Genomic DNA, 19,009 nt, shown 5'->3' on the forward strand with positions numbered 1-19,009 from the left:
TCGTAACAGACCTGGTTTGGTATGCCTGAGGACGCACATCGACGGCGCAGAGGAGCAAAGCTAAGGTTTCGTTTTCCACCGCTCTTTCCTTCTGTCCACATGTCCGCTCGCCTTTCTCTCACACAAAAGCCGTTTGAATTGTTATGCGCCTTCCCCTCGGGACGGGACGGCGAAAGGAGTTAGGAAGAGGAAATCAAATAAAAGACTTGGCGGTAGAAAGCGCGAGGACTTACAACCCACGAAGCGCCGGGAAAACACCGAACCAATACGGGATTAACGTGGCAAAAAGACACTTTACGAAAAAAAACACAAAGTGAAAAGAAACCTCACCCTGCCACCCAGTGATGGTCAAAGCACTTATTTTTTTTTTCTGGTACAAACATTGACAGAAGCTGTGTACAGCCAGGCAGCGAGAGCCCTCTGAGTCCAGTGTACAGTCCCGGGCCTGTGGTGCAGGGCTGCCCACTACCGTCCCACTTTATCTTCACAGTTTTACTCTCTGCGTGTGCTCCATTTGTATTTACAGGAATTCAGCAGCAACAGGCAAAAATAGTAAACTCTGGCACACGTTTTTCTCTGGTACAAAAAAAACAGAGTCGGGACTGTTTCGTTTCACATTTTGTAGGCCATTAAAAGAGGTGGACGTTGGGGCTGGATGAACCGTACGTGTTTTTTGGGGGGTTCAAAGGCTCTGGGACTTGACGTGGCAACCAAAATTCAACGAAAACTGGAATCCTTGCCACACTGAAATCTAGGGTGTAAAAGACTTCTCAAATGATATCCATATCAATTTGAAACCCCTGCTGATGGAAAAAAACCCTCGTAATACATTTTTCTATTGTCAAAACCATTGTATATTAGCCAGAGATAGCATTTTGAAAGATAATGCTAACCTGTGCATTATGTAAATCACATTATTAAACTCAGAGTAGTGTTTTCTTGCTTAGTTCTCAACTAGCCCCCATTTCTGGTTGGTCTTTGAAAAAAAAAAGAAAGAAAAAAAAAAGGACCCTCTGCTCTCCTGTCTCACGTATTATCTCTGCATCTGCTTTTTATCTTGATATCTTCATTCATCAGGATATTTTTTTCCCGTAGAGACAGAATCAGCACAACCAGGTTAATGGAAAGCCTTTCACAAACTTCTGTATACACGAGCAAATATATAAAAAGCCCGTGAAAGAGTATAATCTGGCCTTTCTGGCACTGCACAATGTGTCCCAGAGCTTTGAACTAAATGTGAAATGTCATTCTGTGGCCTCCACGTTTCTCTTCAAATCTACAACCATTAGAAAGTCCTCATAACAGGGCTTTGGAGGCTGTGACTGGAACAGATTTTCTTGACAGCAAAGCTAAGCTTGGTCATGATGAGTAGCCTGGGTATAGAGCGCTGTTCCCCTGCCCAAAGTGACTGGCAGGTTTGATAACGGCTGCCAAATTGTCATCCGAAGGTAGAAGGGATGAGTGTGTAGGCCGCGTCGCACACTGACACGGCTCCTCATCGTAAATACAAAACCGCTTTTATCATCTGTCAAGTGTGAGGCGAATAAGGAGGGGGCCGGTGGCAATGAGTCCCCCACCCCCCCAACTCTGGTTAGTCTCTGCTAATTGATTGTTAAGCTTCTAGTCGTATTCATACGTCGCCTGCTTCGGCGCGTTCGTACAGCGCCTTCAGCTTCTCGAATCTGGGCCCCCAGTCTGCAAGCGTCTCCTCCCTCCGCCCTTCCCCCGCTCCATCAGCACTGCTAGTCCCGTCCAGTCCCGCCGAGCTGAAAGAGCTGAGAGAGCCCGCGGGCGACCCCCCTCCCTCGGTGGAGAACACCTGTAAGGAGTCAAACGGCCCCGTGTCCGGGTGCTGATCGGCGTCCCGGATGATCTCGCACAGGTAGCGCGCCAGGTCCTGACTGGAGAAGGAGAGGGAGCGGCGGGCCAGCTGGGAGGGACGCGCCTGGCCCTGGGCGGGGTGTCTGGCTGCGACGGTGGGCGGGACGTCCCGGCGGAGACTGGCGGAGGTGGTGGCGGTGGAGGCGGAGGACGAGGCGACCGAGGGGGGCAGAGTGGTGGAGCTGGCGGTGCGGCTCAGGGGCTCCAGGGGCGGGGCGGAAGTCGGGGCCGGGGAGGGGCACGGGGTCTGGTGGAGCAGGTGGTGCTGATGGTGGTGGTGGGGCGGTGGCGGGTGGTGTAGAGCCCGGGAGCGGCAGTACTGGATGGACTGAGCCGGGCTGGGCTGGAGGGACTTCTGCAGCTCGGCCATGTCGTAGGCGTTCTGGACACAAACACAGGGAAGCGTTGGTTAAAACCTGTTTAAAGGGGACGTATAAAAAAAATCAACTTTACTGAGCTTTTAATCTCGTTACCACAGTGTTTCCTCATCAGTAGTTCACTCAAAGTCGTATTTTGATTGATTCATCATGCACGTTTGAGTGATCCTGGATTGTCCTGCAACTGCGACGTGAGTGTTCAAAACGTTTCAGTTTTTTATCGTCCGAGAACAAGACTTATTCTAAAGCAGGGGTGGGCAATTATTTTCCTCCGCCACATTCGAATCCAGGCAAGTAGCGGAGGGCCGGGGCCCGCAATCATTGGTGTGAAATGTTTTGAAATAAATTAAATATCAAAATAAAATATCACGTTTCTGTCAAATATAGGCTATTGAATCTATTATTTAATTTATTTCACGTCATTTTTAATTTTTAAATATTTCTTGGCATGTTTAGCGGGCCGCGTTATAAAGACAAATGGGCCGTAGTTTGCCCACTCCTGTTCTAGAACATACAAGTCCTGATCTCTGAAACTTGTGCTCGTTAAGGCATCGCAGCGAATAACGTAAGAAGCTCTGAACGCATTAGGACCGTGAGGAATACGTTTGGACCACTGCAAACAGGTTCAAATGAACTACTTTTGTTTTACATGTCCTTAAGTTTTATCTGAGCTGATAAGACAATACGAAAAATGAAACTATTGTAGACTAATTTAATATTCAACATATCTTTGTTTGCACTTCCTATAACCTTTTCACAGAGTATAAGTCAGGCTTTCTATCAACCAAAGAACTACAGTATTTAGTGACTTAGTTGCAATATAGTTAGACTCAGATTCATTTTTAAAGATGGTTATGAATTACCTTTTGTTGTCTTGGAAATGTAAACTTACGATCCATTGTTTTGCAGTAAATGAAATGAATGAACGGATGATCGGGAGTCCTCGGTTACAGGACCAGAGCAGCGATATCGCCGTGAGAAAGTCTGTCCAACAGGTTGTTTAGATGCCGCGAGGAGTGTTGCCCTAGATCTGTCCGCTGTGTCCAGCACACAGAGAGCTCGCTTTGACCGCAGCCCTCTGGGGACGGCTACCAAAGCGCATGTCAAAGTCTAAAAATCTGAAGTCTTATTCTAGTATTTTACCCCCTTTAACTCATATATACAAGAGATTTCACACTGTAGTGGGTCAAACTTCTGTGCTGAATTTAAACAGGTTTTTGCGATTTTCTATTTTTGACTTTGTCTGGTGTGTTTGTACCCGTTGTACATATACATTATAGTTTTACACCAATCGAGCGGGTATTTGTGGAGAAAACGTTGAAAAATATGTGGAAAAATACAGGAAGTGACATCACACACTCGTCTCATTCCAGTTAAATTTGATGCATATTTTAGACTTTTTTGACTCTCTAAACATGAATTCAACAAAATAAAGTCGCTCTCATATATCTTTATTTGTCAAATGAAAAAAACATTAGATGAGTTTTTGCCAGGTGGTTGCTGGGTAATTTCCTAGCGTGATGTCATCAATTACAAATTCTAAACCTAAAAAAAATAGGAAATATTCTAAATATATTTATCTTAACTGCATTTTAGTTCAATGAGTCGTCCGACCTGGCACTTTAAGTAACAAATATATGGATAAAGTTGAATACATCATTTTTTATTTCCTATTTATTTAGTGTTTTGTGATTGGTTTAATCCACCAGTCACTCAGAACATAACAGTGAAAGGCGGAGCTGATCATATTTCACACGTGATCATATTTTCAGTCTGTTTCTGTTCATCCTTAATTAATATAAGTAATAATAATAAGTAGTAGTAATAATAATATTAATATACGTTCCTCATTGTGTCATCATGTGTCTTTATTTATATATTTAAGGCTGTTGCTTGTGTCTCTAGTTGATTTAGTCTATCCTGTTTCCCATAAAACTTTATTCACTTTTATTTATTTACTAAAATATTAGTAAGAAAAATAAAGAGGAAAAAAGCTGTTAAAATTACTGCAAAAATGAATCCAAAATATGAATCTTAATTTCAGATGTTTTGACTGGTTTTGATTAATTTACCTGATGGACCTAGATTATATTTTACTTGTAGATGTTTCGAGAACTGTTTCAACGCATTATTTCATATTTCAAGTATTATTATTTTTACTTACTATTACTTTTCTACTTTATTACATTACTCAAATATCTTGGAACCAGTTGAAAATGTCTTGAAATCAGTGGTAAAAACTGTCACATAATCCATTGAATCTGAGTCAAACCGATTCCAATCCAAATCATTTTAACCAAGGCTAGAAAGACTTTTGAGTAAATACATTTGTCAAAACTGCAGAAAGTATGATTTTGTCTATTTTATTTCTTCATTTTAATATTTTTTCCCACGTTGATATGATCTCCAGCTCTCCGAACGTCTACCTGACATCGCTTTTCCTTCCGCTGCAGGAAATCCAAGTCCCACATTGTCACACAGAATCCCAGCAGCAAAGTAACATACAAAGTTTGTCTAAAGTGGAACACGAGCTCGCGAGTCGAAGCCGAACGAGCCGGCGGGAGAAACGGATGCGGACGGACGCGAGGAGCGAGCTGGGAATGTGTCGGCTTGAGCTGAACGGGTCGAAATCAGATGTGACGGCGAGAGAGCGGAGAAACAATCAGGGCCAACGCCGGGTTTACTGCGGACGCTCCACACGTTTAGCTTTGCAATCCGTCTCCATTTGCCCTCCCCGCGACGTCACATTACCGCGCTCTACCGGGGAATGATGGCGGAAAGCGTGAGCGGCGGCGATGTGAGGAGATGATGTGTGTCTTTGGAGTTTTCAATGGTAAAAAAAGTGGAGTTTAAAACGTAAATTGTCTGTGTAAAACGGATATTCAACCAGGAAAACGTTTTACCATGTTGCTCTTGAGCTTCTGCCTGTCACTGTCAGCCAATCACAGCCTGCCACAACCGCTTCTTGCCCAATCACGTCCGTCGGTGACTCGGTCTACTCTGACATCTTGACGTGTCAACAACTGCGCCGCAGCAGCAGAACCACGAGCCTCCTTACTACGTCCCAATCTCCTCCTCATGACTCGCATCGTTCTCGCGCAAAGCATCGGCGATTACCGACAATCCGCTGAGTGTCTCTCCCACTCTTCACCTCCCTCCGTGCTTCCGTCCGTCCCGTCTAATAGATGAGGAGTGTCTTTCGAGTTTTCGATGGTAAAAAAGTGGAGTTTAAAACGTAAATTGTCTGTGTAAAACGGATATTCAACCAGGAAAACGTTTTACCTCGTTGCGCTTGAGCTTCTGCCTGTCACTGTCAGCCAATCAAAGCCTGCCACAACCGCTTCTTGCCCAATCACGTCACAGTTACTCGGTTTCCTCTGGCATCTTGACGCCGCAGCAGCAGAAACACGAGCCTCAACAGGAAATCTCCAACACTTCTTACTACGTCCCAATCTCCTCCTCATGACTCGCATCGTTCTCGCGCAAAGCATCGGCGATTACCGACAATCCGCTGAGTGTCTCTCCCACTCTTCACCTCCCTCCGTGCTCCCGTCCGTCCCGTCCAATAAAGCGTATGGATCCCAATAATAGTTTGTACCGTAGCGGACACTTTGGGGACGTGTTAGATGTAACTGGTATGTCAAATATCAAAGAGGGAACGCTGGTTTTCCTTCGGAGACACAAGGGAAATCTGCGTTTGCAAACACAGTGTTGCCCGGGGTGATTTCTATGCATCCAAATGACTTTAACAGAAACATATTTTAACCACCTGTCCCTTGGTGCCATTCTTTGGAAACTATCAAAAGTGGTTGTGTTTGGAGGAAGAAACAACACAGCAGCTAATACAACACACTAGAATAAACGTGTACTAGTTTGTTCCCCTATGTGTTGTACCTCTGTGTGCACGTGTCAGGCCTGTCATCCAAATGGCAGTTATATACGACGTCCTCCCCAAGCCCCTGTTGCCCGGGTTACTTGCCGATCGGTGCGTACTTGACCGACACAGCGCGGCTTCACGCGGCTTCACGCGATTAAACAGAGAAGCACTCGACTAATTACCCGAAAACCAATCCAGACTGCGGCAGAATAAACTGTTTGTGGATTCTCTTCACGTCCTCCAGTCGCCGTGGCAGCGCACATTCATTTTGATCGCTTTGGAATTCGAATGTGAATGATTCCAAAGTGCACCTGACACACGTTTGGTGTAAACCCAGCGTGAACGTTTCCTTGATGTGAAGTGTTGAGTGCGTAAATGGAACAGGGAAACGGTTCTACAAATGACAGTTTTCTATGTTCACTGTCAAGCTAATGGCTGATTGATTACTGTTCCAACAAATACAACTGGCTAAAGTACTTACAGATGCAAGTCTAATTTTTTGTGTGTGGCACCTTGAATATAAAACAAACTACCGTATTTTCCGGATTATAAATCGCTTTGGAGTATAAATCGCACCAGCCAAAAAATGCATAATAGAGAGGAAAAAAATTAAAATATCAGTATAAGTCACATTTTTGGGGGAAATTTATTTTAAGAAATCGTGAACAGACATTTCATCTTGAAATGCAGTTTAAAATAATAACAGATGAGAGAACATGGTGAACAGGTGTACGTATGCTAACGCTAACACCTTCAGCTACATGACGTATGCTAACACTAACACCTTCAGCTACATGACGTATGCTAACGCTAACACCTTCAGCTACATGAGGCACAGACAGAACTGTGGTAAGTGTCTGGTATGTTAACGTAACATATGAACAGTTATTCAGATAACTATAGCATAAAGAACATGCTAACAAGTTTACCAAAGCATCAGTTTTACCCCAAATCACTAAATCCATTGAATTCTTCTTCCTCTGTGTCACTTCTAAACAACTCCACAAACTCCAGAGGAAGAGGAAGTGCAGATTCTTCTTCTGCGTCGCTTAGAGCCTAGAGCGCCCTCTTGTGAAATGCAGTTGCCAGTGTGAAATATAAGTCGCACCCTGGCCAAAACTATGCAAAAAGGTGCGATTTATAATCCGGAAAATACGGTAAACAGCACCCGTTTATACCGCCGCACGTCAAGACACCCAAGGGTACGCACGGCTTTTACACAATCACTTGCAAAATTGCGTGACGCTATGGAAATAAGAATACATCCTCTTGCATAAAACAACATGTAAAAGCGGGATCCGCAGGGAGACTCGGCGACGGCGTCAAAATAGCGTCATTATGAGTGCAAAGTGCCGTTTCCATTCCCCGGAGAGCTCGTCAATGAGGCTCCCGGGATCTCGCCGTTGCGGGAGATTAGTCTGGAAAGGCAGGTTTTGATTGCGTGTCGCATGTCGGTAGCAGGTGTTTGCTTTTGAAGTAGAAGTACAGCGTTCGACTTGGGTCTTGCATGCACTCGCTTTGATTAACGGCGCGATATTATGCAAGCTCTTAAGTACTGTGGAGTGCAGGGAAGCGGCGAGATAAGGATATGGCGTGGGCCTAATTAAAACGCTAGCCCACGCATGCACACAGGATTTATGTTCAATTGAATCCGGTCCAAATTTGGAATTCTTATTTTGGCTTTGATGCCTCTGTGGTGCCTCTGTGGTGCCTCTGTTCAACTCTTGCCTTCAGTACAAGGACCCAACGTGTCAGGAAAAACCACCTGCACCCACCACATTCTGCTCAACACAATAGACAATGCAATTTTTATGTGTGGTACAAATTTGGATGCAGGGGATGAAAGTTGTGTACAAATGTTTATTCATGTTTAAATCATGGCTTGGCTCTCTACGCTATGTCTTGTGTGATTGTTGCTAAAGGCTTAGTTGTTTTTGTTAAAACAGACAGATTTTGAACTGTTATTTGCATTTTGGACTGGGTATTTCTGTAGTACAACTTAAAATTATGTATGTGTTAATATGTAGACTTTAGCTATTATGTCAGTCTGTCAATCAATGCGGTTACAACTAAATGTGGCTCTGATTCGCTCTTCAGATCAAATTTAAAATGTAAAATGTGAGATTTCAAATGTAAAATGTGTTCATACATGGCTTAAATTACAATGTGCCTTGTTCACAGAGACAGGATTTAAGTGCATTTGAATATGTTTAATCAGCGTTTTATAGTCCCTCATTTATTTGAAGTCTTTCTGCTTTTGTTGAACACAAAAATAACATGATTTGAATGAGGGAAACTACAGTAAAAGATTTGATGTCTGATAAAATGATGATAAAGAGATGGTGAGCCAATAATATTTGTAATGAGTGAAGTAAAGTGTTTTGTTGAAGTATTCATTTGGATATCTATATGATGTATGTTTTAGCACAACTAAATAATTACAGCATTAATAAATGTAACCACACTTTAGCCAATTAGAACAGGAAACATTTTTATAATGTTAACGTTTTCTGGGTGAGGATTGGGTGGTTATTACTTAAATATTCTAGCCTTACTTGTAGTGGTTATTGATGTATAAATATGTTTGCGCTCTTGTACGTTATGACCACTGAGCATAATGCTGTGGAATGTGAATAAACAATAGTTAAAATGAAATGGCGGGGCCCCCGTAGCTGACTTCGCTTGAGTCCCCCTGAAAGTCAGCTCCGGCTCTGACTAGACTTACAAACAGCACATTGAAAAGTAAGATTGGGCTACAAACATGCTAACGAATACTTAGCTAGCATTTTGAGCTCTGATATGATGAACAGTCACGGTTAAAAACTCAGAACGTGTTTGTGATTCGCGCAAGCAATTTGACCTTTATTTATCCACACATTTATTAATATATTGCCGGTGGATGAGACAGCAACGTAATAAAGCTGCGACACGGGCACGGGAGCTTGACTGACCGATTCGTTAATAACTGCCAGTAATGAGACGCACGTCAGGTGATATATCTAGGTGCGTGCACAATGTCACCTGCTCGCCGATGAGACTAATAATGATGTATGCCTTCTGCGTACTCCGAGCTTTACCTGGTCCTCCTCGCCGCCTCCTTCTTCGTCATAGTTGAGCACGTTCTCCCTGATGTCCTCCCAGCCGTCGTGGTGGGCCGACACGTGGTACACGCCCTCCTTCAGGCCCTTGTAGCTCCTCCAGCGGGTGTACAAGAAGATGCCCAGGAGCAGAACTGCAATGCACACACGCACACACACACACACACACACAGACACGTCCATCCATTAGCATGAGCATTAGCAACACAAATCCACATGATCAAGATCCTTCAGCCAATTAGGACGCGGCCCCGCAGAGAGACGCGCCGACTGATGAAGTTGGCCTGGAGCAACCTCCGGCTCAGATGTGGGCTGAAATGTGATAAGTGGTTTAAATGATCGTAATGTTTATGCTAATGCACTTTTTCCCTCCACTTTTAACATATCGGAGCAGGCTGAGCGGGCCGTGCATGCTAATGCTGAGTCTAATCAAGATGAGACTCCTACTGTATATCGCCTCAAGACATGTGCAGAGCATAAAGAGCAATTTGTAGATTTTAGACTTGTTAATTGACTTCATTCGTCCGTTAATCCATTTCAGGTAAGTTCTGTTGAACGTTGTAAGTCCTGGAGGCGATTGAAGCGACTTGGGGCCTTTGGCGGGGAACGTTTCAGGCAGTGGTGAGAATAAAAAGATAGACCGCATGCAACAGAGGAGTGCAATTAAAATCTAAAATGACAGCGTGTCACAAATATTGTAATTTTTCCGAAATAGAATGTGATCTTGTGTTGATGATGGAGAGAGTGACCACTGCAAAAAGAGAGTGACCGCTGCACAAAGAGAGCGACCACTGCACAAAGAGAGTGACCACTGCACAAAGAGAGCGACCACTGCACAAAGAGAGTGACCACTGCACAAAGAGAGCGACCACTGCACAAAGAGAGTGACCACTGCACAGAGAGAGTGACCGCTGCACAGAGAGAGTGACCACTGCACAAAGAGAGCGACCACTGCACAAAGAGAGTGACCACTGCATAGAGAGAGTGACCGCTGCACAGAGAGAGTGACCACTGCACAAAGAGAGTGACCACTGCACAACGAGAGTGACCACTGCACAACGAGAGCGACCGCTGCACAAAGAGAGCGACCGCTGCACAAAGAGAGTGACCACTGCACAACGAGAGTGACCACTGCACAACGAGAGCGACCGCTGCACAAAGCCTTCTCCAGCTCCAAACACTCTCACTGGGTTCAGATCTGTAGTAGATCAATCTCTGCTTCTCCTTAGACGTTTTCTCCGCTCGATGCCAACGACTTGACCCGTCTCAAACACACTGACATCTCCTCCATGACCACGGGAATCGTCTTTCCACACGGTTGTTTCAGAAATGCATCGGTCAGGTTTAAATACAGAGCTGCAGCTGAAATATCATCACTTGCAGCAGTTTTCCACTAGGGGGCTGCTTAGTTGACTCCAAATGGACACCTTTTTTTTGGACAGGCAGTGTATGACCAAATAAGTCTGTTTTCCCCCTCACTTCTGCTGCTGACGCTTGGCTGGAAGTCACAGTGTCTTTTAGTGGCCTCTACTGGCCGCTGATCAGTACTGCAGGAAGCTTGGCTCTCCTTCTCCCGCCCCTTTAATAACATGAGGTGAGACTAATGAATCCAGCGGGCAGCTAAAAGAGGTAAGTTAGTTTAGCTCAGTAGGACAGGCAGTCGCCCTACAGTCTACAGCTTGCAGCCTACAACCTACAGTCTACAGCCTACAGTCTACAGCCTACATTCTACAGTCTACAGCCTACAACCTACAGTCTACAGTCTACAGCCTACAACCTACAGTCTACAGCTTACAGCCTACAACCTACAGTCTACAGCCTACAACCTACAGTCTACAGCCTACAGTCTACAGCCTACATTCTACAGTCTAAAGCCTACAACCTACAGTCTACAGTCTACAGCCTACAACCTACAGTCTACAGCTTACAGCCTACAACCTACAGTCTACAGCCTACAACCTACAGTCTACAGCCTACAGTCTACAGCCTACATTCTACAGTCTAAAGCCTACAACCTACAGTCTACAGTCTAAAGCCTACAACCTACAGTCTACAGTCTACAGCCTACAACCTACAGTCTACAGCTTACAGCCTACAACCTACAGTCTACAGCCTACAACCTACAGTCTACAGCCTACAACCTACAGCCTACAGTCTACAGCTTACAACCTACAGTCTACAGCCTACAACCTACAGTCTACAGCTTACAACCTACAGCCTACAACCTACAGTCTACAGTCTACAACCTACAGTCTACAGTCTACAACCTACAGTCTACAGCCTACAGTCTACAACCTACAGCCTACAATCTACAGCCTACAGCCTAGGGAGACTGGTTCGAGACAGACCTCTGTATGTATGTTTGTTTTGTTTTGTTTTGTTCACTTTTGCATGAAAATGTAATCCACTAAATATTGATGAACACCCAAAGACCGTCACTTGCACTTTACACCCTCAGACACACAGAAAACCCGCTACGAGCATGTGCAGAGTATTCTTAAATACATAGTCCGCATTTATCAATAATTGCATTCATTTTGTGCGTGTTTTGTCCGTGTTTAATAACGCATCAAACTGAACTGTAATTGCGAAAGAAGAATTACACCACTAATGGGTGTATTGTACAGCAGTTATTCTGTAAATCAGAAAAGCATTACTGCAGATGACGTTTCCCTCCGTGAAATGCATGCACCTGTGGGCATTTGGGCCGGCGCATAGTTAATTCTGTGCTTTTAGAAAAGACGGGGAAAATAAACGCGCTAACAATGCCCAAGCTGACAGAGGCCGGAGATGTTATTACAGCTAATTGCCATCTCATTACCAACTGACACATTACAGGAATTATGCACATTTAAAATTAATGCTCTCCAGCCTATACAAGGTGTTAACCCTCATTTAAAAAAAATGATAAGCGCGAAGCAGGAAGTAGCAGTAGAGTAATTATGTACATTCACTTTTTCAACTTCTGTAATTCTATCCAAACAATTACAGACAATTTTACACTTAAACTTTACGCTTGACCACGGATTACCATATATTTACTCATAATTGGCATTTGTAAAAAATGTTTACAGTGCCTTGTGTAACCCAAAAAATACAATTATTATATTTGTAGACCTGAATAAACTGGATTTTTTTTCTTTTTTTCAGTTTGATAAAATCATGATGAATATTGATTAGTTAAATTGTAAAATAAAATAACAAATAAAAAACACAATCATGGACATTATATTTTTTTAATTAGAAAAAAAATCAAATAAAAAAAAAAACACATTTTGGAGCTTTTTTTGACTTTGGGACAAAATGTGCAGTTATTTCTTTTCATTGGAGGTCTTGTGTTCCTTGCATATTTTGTTTTGTTTACTGTTCTCTCTCTGTGTTATACAGTATATTCTCCATATTCTGTGTTTCAAGTGGAAAAAAAAGAAAAATGTAAAGGAGGGGAATCTATTTCTGCTTTTATTTCTGATCTCTTTCTGATTTGATTGCCATTAGATTTGTAATTCACATTTTAAAATCAAGATTCAGTTCAGTGTGCACACTTATTTAACATTTTAACTTCTTGGTATTAATACTAATACAAGAACCTCACACATTTTAGGGCGTCATTGTTGAGGTCCAGACGACAGCGTTAACAGTTTTGTATTTTGCTTTTCCATTAAATTCATTTTTTTTGTGGCCTCGAAACAATGAAGCAGTCAAAAGACGAACAGATTCACAGGAAACAATCTGTCTCAGTGTGTCTCAGTGTGTCTCTGTGTGTCTCTGTGTGTCTCAGTTTGTCCCCTCACCGGGCCTTAGACCCTTTTTCTCAGCAGGGACAAAAGAAAACTGTTGGAAAAATAGAAACTTCAAGCAGAAAAAACAAAAAAACCAAAGAAGAAACAAAGACACAGTTGTTTTGTTGTTTGCAGAGAACAGTTTATAATCCCAATAACTATGACAATTCAACTACCGTATTTTGACTTGATTGCACTATATTAGGCAGTGCTACTTTTTAAATACACACAAACAAACAAAATCACAAATAAACTAATTCAAAACCCAGCATTTACTTGGTATTTTCATTAATACATTATTATTTATATATTTTTTGCTCAGTAATTGGGTCATACAGTATTTTGTCCACAAATATCCAGCTCCACTGTCTCTCTCACATCAGCCTGTCCATCTGAGGGAGTCAGAGTCTCCTTCACTGTGGAACTGCTCCAGGTTCTTAGCTTTTTCTGTCCAAGAAGGAGGGTCTAAGGACAGGGGATTCTGGGACATTTGTCTAAGGACAGGGGATTCTGGGACATCTGTCTAAGGACAGGGGATTCTGGGACATTTGTCTAAGGACAGGGGATTCTGGGACATTTGTCTAAGGACAGGGGATTCTGGGACATCTGTCTAAGGACAGGGGATTCTGGGACATTTGTCTAAGGACAGGGGATGCTGGGACATTTGTCTAAGGACAGGGGATTCTGGGACATTTGTCTAAGGACAGGGGATTCTGGGACATCTGTCTAAGGACAGGGGATTCTGGGACATTTGTCTAAGGACAGGGGATGCTGGGACATTTGTCTAAGGACAGGGGATTCTGGGACATTTGTTTAAGGACAGGGGATTCTGGGACATTTGTCTAAGGACAGGGGATTCTGGGACATCTGTCTAAGGACAGGGGATTCTGGGACATTTGTCTAAGGACAGGGGATGCTGGGACATTTGTCTAAGGACAGGGGATGCTGGGACATTTGTCTAAGGACAGGGGATTCTGGGACATTTGTTTAAGGACAGGGGATGCTGGGACATTTGTCTGAGGACAGGGGATGCTGGACATTTGTCTAAGGACAGGGGATGCTGGGACATTTGTCTAAGGACGCAGGATGCTGGGACATTTGTCTAAGGACGCAGGATGCTGGGACATTTGTCTAAGGACACAGGATGCTGGGACATTTATCTAAGGACACAGGATGCTGGGAAATTTATCTAAGGACACAGGATGCTGGGACATTTGTCCAAGGACAGGGGATGCTGGGACATTTATCTAAGGACACAGGATGCTGGGACATTTGTCTAAGGACAGGGGATTCTGGGACATTTGTCTAAGGACAGGGGATGCTGGGACATTTGTCTAAAGACAGGGGATGCTGGGACATTTGTCTAAGGACAGGGGACGCTGGGACATTGCCAATGTCCCTATGAACATTGTTTAATCTGTTTTTCACTGTCGCCCTGGAGGAAACTGCTGTTGTGATTTTGGAAAATACACATTTTTCAATCAATCGTTCGCTTCTTTGTTCCTTTGAGAGGAAATAATGGAAGACAAAAGTATTACATTTCACCCTTAAGCACAATTTACACGCGCTTCTGTCCTTTGCATCTTCATGACCTTTTGTCACGTCTAATCCCCACCGGCTCCTCACTCACCACCTCTCCCTTTTCTCACACTCTCTCTCTCCTTCTGCCACTCTCTCCCTCCTTCTCTCCTTCCATCCCTCCTTCGTTAACACCATTCCCCTTTTCTCCCGCTCTCCCTCGTTCTCTCCTTTCATCCCTCCTTCTCTCCTTCCATCCCTCCTTCTCTCCTTCTCTCCCTCCTTCTCTCCTTCCATCCCTCCTTCTCTCCTTCCATCCCTCCTTCTCTCCTTCCATCCCTCCTTCTCTCCTTCCATCCCTCCTTCTCTCCTTCCATCCCTCCTTCTCTCCTTCCATCCCTCCTCCTCTCCTCTCCTTCCACCCCTCCTTCCATCCCTCCTTCTCTCCTTCCATCCCTCCTTCTCTCCTTCCATCCCTCCTTCTCTCCTTCCATCCCTCTCCTCTCCTTCCACCCCTCCTTCTCTCCTTCCATCCCTCCTTCTCGCCCTCCTTCTCTCCTTCTCTCCTTCCATCCCACCTTCTCTCCTTCCATCCCTCCTCCTCTCCTCTCCTTCCACCCCTCCTTCTCTCCTTCCATCCCTCCTTCTCTCCTTCCATCCCTCTCCTCTCCTTCCACCCCTCCTTCTCTCCTTCCATCCCTCCTTCTCTCCCTCCTTCTCTCCTTCTCTCCTTCCATCCCACCTTCTCTCCTTCCATCCCTCCTCCTCTCCTCTCCTTCCACCCCTCCTTCTCTCCTTCCACCCCTCCTTCTCTCCTTCCATCCCACCTTCTCTCCTTCCATCCCTCCTCCTCTCCTCTCCTTCCACCCCTCCTTCTCTCCTTCCATCCCTCCTTCTCTCCTTCCATCCCTCCTCCTCTCCTCTCCTTCCACCCCTCCTTCTCTCCTTCCACCCCTCCTTCTCTCCTTCCATCCCACCTTCTCTCCTTCCATCCCTCCTCCTCTCCTCTCCTTCCACCCCTCCTTCGTGAACACCATCCCTCCGTGCAGTCTATGTTATTAACCTGCTTTACGCCCACACGCTCTCATCACGTCCTCGCTCACATTCATACGCTTGTTTCTCCTCATCAGACGCAAACAGTCAAATAAAATCAGCTCGTACAAAATAAAAACAACTCCTACAAGACGGGCGAGTACATTCGATATCGTGTCGATTCAATCGCAAACAGATGTCGTTAATTGAACTGCTATTTTCGTTGTTTTTTTCTCCCCCTAATGTGCTTTCGTCAAATGTTTTTTACTTGTGCGAAGATGGCACGCGAGAAAATAATCCCGTGCGAAACCCGCCGCGCAGAAGATTCAAAGTGACAGTCCTATAAATATTCGCTCTAATCTGAAGTAAGGCGTCGCCGTGCCAAACGAGCGCTTCCAGATGATTCTAATGACGCCCCCTGCTGGTGTTTGTTTATGTCAACGCTAATACCCATAAGAGAAGTGCACATTAGAGACAGCGGGATTCTAAAAACAGCAGTTCATATGAAAAATGTACTGATTACGTGACTTAATACTGATATTTCTTCTCATAATTGTAACTGAACAGCAGATAATGTCTGAGCAGATGTGGGAGAGTAACTATAAACTGTACTCGAGTAAAAGTAACGGCTACTCTTACTGCTTATGGTGTAGCGTAAAACACAAGTACTGAAGACGTACGACTACAGTAGGTGGTAATGTAACACTTGGATATCAACCGCCGTAAAACACAGAAGAAGAAGAAGAAGAAGAAGAAGAAGAAGAAGAAGAAGAAGAAGAAGAAGAAGAAGAATAAGGAAAATAAGAAGGAGGAGGAGGAAAAGAAGGAGAAGAAGAAGAAGAAGAAGGAAAAGAGGAAGAAGAAGGAAAAGAGGAAGAAGAAGGAAAAGAAGGAAAAGAAGAAGAAGAAGAAGAAGGAAAAGAGGAAGAAGAAGAAAAAGAAGAAGGAAAAGAAGAAGAAGAAGAAGGAAACGAAGAAGAAGGAAACGAAGAAGAAGGAAACGAAGAAGAAGGAAATGAAGAAGAAAGAAAAAAACATCAGTTACTTGAAAACCTTTTTACTCAAAACAAGTGAAAAGTAGTCAAGTGGTCAAAGAGATTCTTTTGGGAAACTACCACTAAAGTAGGAGTAACTAGAAGAGTCTGGACGTAAACTCTGATTTATAATTTAAAGTGAATATAATTGCAAGGACAAAACATTAAATAATAACTCACACACGCTCGGTCTCAGTCTCACTCTTTTTTAATTTATTGCAAACAATGTTTCATTGGAGTGACCTTCACCAGGTGAGGACGAACCACAAATATGACTCACAGTGGAAGAGTTACCCAAACTTTTACTAAATCAAAAGTAAAATACATTATTCACGATGTAAAAACATGCCCTTGAGAAAACTCATTTAACACTTTTCTAGCACTACCCACCTCCAGGAATGACTTTAAATGCAGAAGTTTCTAATCCGCGGGCGAGACTGAGGATATAGCAGTAAGAGTAAATTCACGCACAATTTCTGTCTCAACTGAACAAAAATGTTCAAAAATAAAGGCGCGTTGTAGAGTAAACCAGTACAAATGAGGCAAAAACAGCTCAAATGCCACTTACTTCACGACATCACATGGTGGAACGGTGTATTTTGGGCTTTTTTGAGGCCACAACATTCTAAAAACAACTGTCCATTCTGTGTAATGTAGGACCTTCAATAATATGGCCACACCCCCCTGACAAAGCAGCATCACTTCTGTCAGTCTGTCCGGGGCAGCTGAGGCAGTGGTAACACCTTCAACTATGGAGTATATGAATAAATGAGAAAATTGTAACAGTATTGAGACTTTGACATTAAGACATTAAGGCATTAGTATGGTTATGAAGATTATAAATTGAGTCCAGTAAATAGAAATATCAGCAAAGTTTTGATCATTTATTGAAGTGCATCAGCATTATTTATTTTGTTGGCTATAATGTTGACATGTTCTTTTCTGTTATTATTATGAAAAGATCAAGTGCACATTGATTTTTCATTTAAAAAAAAAAAAAAACATAAAATCAAACCATCAATCATATTTTCCTGATAGAGAAAAAATAATCGTAATTGAACGTTCAACAAAACATCTCATGGATATCATCCCGTCCGTCCGGATCGAAGCCCCCCAGCCGGACCCTTCATGTGCCCGCGGTGACGGAAGGCGCTCAAACTCCCCGAGAATTGATAACACGCCATTAAACAGCCCACTCTCTGACAACTTTATAAGAGTAAATCCACTCAGCCAGAAACCAGCTGCACACCACGGCGGCAGAATCAATATTCATTTACTGTCAACTTGTCCCCCTCGCGCTGCGACGGGGGGAGCGCCGGGGCAGATTTATAAGGCGAAATTGTTTCAAGACAGTCACTCTTTCATTTTAAGAGTGGCATTATGGCGTTTAATGTCCGAGGTGGAATGGGGCTGGGGATAAAGGCGGAGATGGGGGAATTGACAGACACGGCTTACAATTGTGTAGCTGAGCACTTCGAATGGGGGTCCGCGGTGTTATGCAGCCACTGAACTGGTAAAAGGCAAGGTCGCAGGGCCAGCGGTGGCTTCACTGCAAAGCTCTTAATTTACTGTAGGCTTCCGTCCAGGGATTCTGACGGGCCGAAAGAGCAGAACGAGCAGAAAGAGCAGGGTACAGCGGGCAGAGGGAGCTGAATGTGGAGAAGCCGAATCGACGCTGAATCAACATCGGCAGCTTTTTACCATCTAGAAAACAATGCCAAAATCAAAAGTACAGTGTCTAAACCAGACTTGGAGAGACTTATTCATGCGTTTGTCTCCAGTAGATTAGACTGTAATGGCCGCTCACTGTAAAACAGCTGCAGTACATCCAGAACGCTGCTGCTCGGGTCCTGACTAGAACCAGGAAGTACCATCACATTAGTCCTGTTCTCAGGTCTCTGCACTGGACCTCAGGGACCGGCCTCCTGCTGGTGCCAGAGTCAGGACTAAACATGGACCGGCCTCCTGCTGGTGCCAGAGTCAGGACTAAACATGGACCGGCCTCCTGCTGGTGCCAGAGTCAGGACTAAACATGGACCGGCCTCCTGCTGGTGCCAGAGTCAGGACTAAACATGGACCGGCCTCCTGCTGGTGCCAGAGTCAGGACTAAACATGGACCGGCCTCCTGCTGGTGCCAGAGTCAGGACTAAACATGGACCGGCCTCCTGCTGGTGCCAGAGTCAGGACTAAACATGGACCGGCCTCCTGCTGGTGCCAGAGTCAGGACTAAACATGGACCGGCCTCCTGCTGGTGCCAGAGTCAGGACTAAACATGGACTGGCCTCCTGCTGATGCTAGAGTCAGGACTAAACATGGACCGGCCTCCTGCTGGTGCCAGAGTCAGGACTAAACATGGACCGGCCTCCTGCTGGTGCCAGAGTCAGGACTAAACATGGACCGGCCTCCTGCTGGT

General features: G+C 44.3%; 1 protein-coding gene across 1 annotated transcript in view; it reads right to left on the bottom strand.

Moving 5' to 3' along the window:
- Positions 1-1,012: 1,012 nt before the first annotated feature.
- Positions 1,013-19,009, bottom strand: part of LOC140381576 (neural-cadherin) — a 466,796-nt gene continuing 448,799 nt past the window's right edge. The window contains exons 36-37 of the mRNA XM_072465639.1: positions 9,213-9,367; positions 1,013-2,263 (exon numbers count right to left, since the gene is read on the bottom strand). Coding sequence (XP_072321740.1) covers positions 1,631-2,263; positions 9,213-9,367 — 788 coding nt within the window. The 3' untranslated portion in view covers positions 1,013-1,630. The remainder of the gene's footprint in view (positions 2,264-9,212; positions 9,368-19,009) is intronic.

The sequence above is a fragment of the Eucyclogobius newberryi genome, unplaced genomic scaffold, assembly GCF_026437365.1.
Source record: "Eucyclogobius newberryi isolate DKJ021-1_F unplaced genomic scaffold, fEucNew1.0.hap1 SCAF_5, whole genome shotgun sequence".
Taxonomy (NCBI): Eukaryota; Metazoa; Chordata; class Actinopteri; order Gobiiformes; family Gobiidae; genus Eucyclogobius; species Eucyclogobius newberryi.